Source organism: Eimeria maxima, genomic scaffold, assembly GCF_000499605.1.
Source record: "Eimeria maxima Weybridge genomic scaffold, Emw_scaff2048, whole genome shotgun sequence".
In the NCBI taxonomy this organism is placed as follows: Eukaryota; Apicomplexa; class Conoidasida; order Eucoccidiorida; family Eimeriidae; genus Eimeria; species Eimeria maxima.
This window is the reverse complement of record NW_013564933.1, coordinates 1-4,615: the sequence shown is the minus strand read 5'-3', so window position 1 is coordinate 4,615 and position 4,615 is coordinate 1. Positions and strand designations below refer to the sequence as shown.

Sequence of the window (4,615 nt, the reverse complement as noted above, 5' to 3'; positions counted from 1 at the left end):
TATATATATATATATATATATATATATATATATATATAAAGTACACAAATATTTATGTATATTTATTTATTTATTTATTTATTTACTGTTGTTTATTTATAAATTTATATTTGTTCCCTTATTTATATTTATTATTTTTGTTTTCTTTATTATCTTTTATTTTGTCTAAACCCTAAACCCTAAACCCTAAAAGCCTAAACCCTAAACCCTAAACCGTAAAAGCCTAAAGCCTAAACCCTAAACCCTAAGACCCAATGAATAAAAACAAATAAAAATAAATAATTTGTTTGTTCCTTTAAGGCATATAAATGCCAAACCCTAAACCCTAAACCCTAAACCCTAAACCCTAGCAGGGTTTGCTAGGGTATTAACAGCTGCTAATGTGCGCATTAACTGATCATCCTTTTGTAGTTCCTTAATAGCTGCCTGCATGCACACATACACAGCAGCAGCAGCAGCAGCAGCAGCAGCAACTGCAGCAGCCGCAGCAGCAACAGCAGCAGCAACAGCTGCAGCTGGAGGGACAGCATTTATTAATTAGGGTTTAGGGTTTAGGGTTTGTGTGTTGCTTACAATAGCATTGCCGCAGTGTTTGTTTGCTCTAGGAGACAGTAAACCTGCAATTTGCTGCTGCTGCTGCTGCTGCTGCTGCTGCTGCTGTTGCAGTTGCTGCAGCAGCAACAGTAGCATTGTTGCTGATTCACAGACAGCAGCATGCTTCCCTGCTGCTGCTGCTGCTGCTGCTGCTTCTGTAGGTGCAGCAACAGCAGCAGAATTTAATCCTCCCAGCAGCAGCAGCAGAGGCCTCAGACGCAGCAGCAAACTTGCTGCTGCTGTTGCTGCAGCAGAACGGAACGCTAATGCTAATGTTTGTTCTGCTGCTACTGCTGCATCTGCTGCTGCTGTTGCTGCTGCTGCTGCTGCAGCAGCAGCAGCAGCAGCAGGAACAGGAAAAGCAGCAACTCCATGTGCCAACACCGGCAGCAACTGCTGCAGCAGCGGCAGCAAATACCCAAACTCGCGGGGATCCACCACCAGCTGCTGCTGCTGCTGTTGCTGCTGCTGCTGCTGTTGTTGCTGCTGCTGCTGTTGTTGCTGCTGCTGCTGCTGGGGTATATTTCCTATATTAAGGAAAGGCAGCAAAGTTGTAGAAATTTTTAATACCTCTACTGCCTCCTCAGCAGCACGCTTCATCGCCTCGTCGCTGCTGCTGCTGCTGCTGCTGCTGCTGCTGCTGCAGTTGCTGCTGCTGCTGCTGCTGCTGTTGCTGCTGTTGCTGCTGTTGATGGTGGTAGATCTGCTGCACCTCAAAGCAGCAGCAGCAATAAGTCGACAGGCAGTAGCAGTTCCTGGGGACAGGATGTCTGCTGCCTCAGTCTCCTGCTGCTGCTGCTGCTGCTGCTGTTGCTGCTGCTGCTGTTGCTGCTGCTGCTGTTGCTGCTGCAGCAAGTGTACCCACTGCAGCATAAAATGTTTTGTTGTCTCAGCGATGACATTCGTCAATATCTAAAAGACACAAAACACGTAAACAGCACTTGCTGCTGCTGCTGCTGCTGCTGCTGCTGCTGCTGCTGCTGCCTGCTGCTGTTGCTGCAGCAGCAGCAGCACTTGCTGCTGCTGCTGCTGCTGCTGTTGCTAGTCCTAAGGGTTGATGGGTGTATGTGTGTCTTACCGGTGGTAGATGAAGGAGGAGATCTCGTGAGGCATCCTGCTGCTGCTGCAGCTGCTGCTGTTGCTGCTGCTGTAGGTGCTGCTGTTGCTGTTCCTGCTCTTGCTGCTGCTGCTGCTGCTGTTTCTTCTGCTGTTGCTGCTGATGATCATGAATGATGCTGCTGCTGGCTGCATCATATCTAGCAGCAGCAGCAGCAGCAGCATCAGCAAGACATGCAATCCCACGCAGCAGCTGCAGCAGTTGCTGCTGCTGCAGCCGCCCTGCATGCATCTCTGCTGCTACAGCAGCAGCACGCATCCCCAGCAGCAGCAGCGCGCTAGCACTCTGTTGCTGCTGCTGCAGCAACACCCGACCACGAACACTCTGCTGCTGCTGCATGCGAGGCGAGGATCGAGGAGACAGCAACTCCGCAGCACTCAGCAGCAGCTGCAGCACAGCAGCAGCAGGTAGCTGCCGCAGCGCCGGCAGCAGTGCCTGCAGCAGCAGCAGCAGCAGCAGCAGCAGAAGCAGCAGCAATAGCAGCAGCACAAACAGCAAAGAGCCATAAAACAGCAGCAACACCTATATGCAACAAATTCTGCAGCAGCAGCAGAAGCAGCAGTAATAGCAGCAGAAGCAGCAGCAATAGCAGCAGCAGCAACAACAACAACAAGAGCAGCAGCAGCAGCAGCAACAGCAGCAGCAGCAGGCGAATTACCGCATGCACGCAGAAGGCCAATGGTCTTCCTTCTGATCCTGCAGAGCCAAACTGCTGCTGCTGCAGCAACTGCAGCAAAAACTCCGTTGTATGCTGCTGCTGCAGCAACTGCTGCCGTTGCTGCTGCTGTTGCTGCTGCTGTTGCTGTTGCTGCTGCTGCTGCTGTTGCAGCTGTTGCTGCTGTTGCTGCTGTTGCTGCTGCAGCAAATCGCCTCCTCCTAACCGCAGGAGGAAGTGACGACATAGAAACACCGTAACGAGCTCGCTGCTGCAGCGGCCTGCTGCTGCTGCTGCTGCAGCTGTTGCTGCTGCATGCACAAGCTCTGCGTCCTCTAGCCTGTGCTGCTGCTGCAGTTGCTGCAGCAGCTGCTGCTGCAGCTGCTCCCACTCATAAGATCTAAGACACCCCACAGCAGCTCGGGTGTATAGGCAGCTAAATGTGCTGCTGCTTGGTTGCATGCAACTCTGGTGTCTACGCAGCTGCTGCTTAAGTTTGTGTTGCAGCTGCTGCAGCAACCGCTGCTGCTGCTGCGGGTGGTGGTGGTGCTGCTGCTGCTGCAAGACAGGCCCGATAGCTGCAGCAGCCTGCAGCAGCAGCAGCGGCGGCAGACTCTCTACCTTATCAAGTAGTGCAGCAGCAGCAGCACGTGCTGCTGCACCCTGCAGCAGATCCAGTTCCTTGAGAGCAGTAGCAGCAGCAGCAACAGCAGCAGGACTCAGCTGCTGCAGCTCATTATTGCTGCACTGCTGCAGCAGCAGCAGCAGCTGCCGCACAAAGGGGAGCTGCTGCTTCTCCTTTAAGGGCATGCATGCAGCAGCAGCAACTTGCTGCAGCAAGGGTATGGCGCCTTCTATGCAGATATGGGTAACAGACACGCCTGAATTTGCTGCTGCTGCTGCTGCTGCTGTTGTTGCTGTTGCTGCTGCTGCTGGTGTTTTTGCTGTTGCTGCTGATGCAGCAGCAGCAGCAGCAGCGTTCTGCAGCAGCAGCAACGCCTCGTTGCATATGCATGCTAGAGACTTGCGCTGCTGTTCAGCAGCTGCACGCAAATACCATCCCCATCTCTCTGCAGCAGCTGCTGCAGCAGCAGCTGCTGCTGCTTTTGAGTTTGCTGCTGCTGCACGCAGGGACAGCAGCAGCAGCTGCTGCCGCAAGGAGACACCGGAGAAGACAAGTGCTGATGAATCAAATGGCAAGAAGGCAGGAGTCTTGCTGGTCCTGCTGCTGCTGCTGCTGTAGCTGCTGTTGCTGCTGTCGCTCCTGCTGCTGTTGCTGATGCTGCTGCAGTAGTTTCTCCTCCAGGCCTTCAAATACCCGCTGCTGCTGCTGCTACTGCTACTGCTACTGCTACTCGAAGAACAGCAGCAATTGCTGCGCGTGTGGCTGTTGCCGCAGTAGCTGCTGCTGCCAATGTAGCTGCTGCTGCTGCAAGAGTTGCTGCTGCTGCAGTAGCTGCTGTTCCTCTTTCCCCGAGAAGGTTGCAGCGTAGAAGCCGTTTCAGCGGCAGCTGCTGCAGCAACAGCAGCAAGAGCAACAGGAGAAGGAGCAGCAACAGCAGCAACAGCAGCAGCAGCAGCAGCAGCAGTTGCTGCTCTGTGCAGCATCTCGTTGCAGTAGTTAAGAAGAATAAAATAAATAAAAAAGATCAGCAGCAAATCAATGTGTGCAGCAGCAGCCTTCAGGTGTATCGACAGCTCTCTATAGTCCTATAGTAGGAGTAGTAGCAGCAGCAGCAGCAGCAGCAGGAGCAGCAAATTAAGGGGGCCCCCCTAATAAAATAAATAAAAAAAGAGGTATAAATGTATTAATTAATTAAAATAAATAAAATAAAAGATAAAAAAGAAATTATTTGTTAATTATATTCTTTTTTATTAAAGAAAAACAAGAAAATAAGAAATAACTATTAACCCCCCCTTTCCTTACCTATACTGCAGTAATAAATATATATATATATATACCTAAATATATATAATTAATAAAATAAATAAAAATAAAATAAATAAAATAAAATAAAATAAATAAAAAGAATAAAATAAACAATTAAATAAATAAATAAATAAATAAATAAATAAATAAAAATAAATAAATAAATAAATATATATAACTAAGGGCGTCTAGCTCAAATGGTAGAGCGCTCGCTTAGCATGCGAGAGGTAGGGGGATCGATACCCTCGTCGTCCATTTATATTTATTTATTTATTTATTTATTTATTTATTTATTTATTTATTTATTTATTTATTTATA

The 4,615-nt window shown here is 49.1% G+C and overlaps 1 protein-coding gene across 1 annotated transcript; it reads right to left on the bottom strand.

Moving 5' to 3' along the window:
• Positions 1-339: 339 nt before the first annotated feature.
• EMWEY_00057040 (hypothetical protein, conserved) lies at positions 340-3,974 on the bottom strand (the record flags this gene model as incomplete). The annotated part of the gene is made up of 4 exons (XM_013480552.1): positions 340-426; positions 574-1,506; positions 1,673-2,146; positions 2,370-3,974. The coding sequence occupies 4 exons, from the start codon at positions 3,972-3,974 to the stop codon at positions 340-342; spliced, it is 3,099 nt and encodes a 1,032-aa protein (XP_013336006.1).
• Between the last annotated feature and the right edge of the window lie 641 nt (positions 3,975-4,615).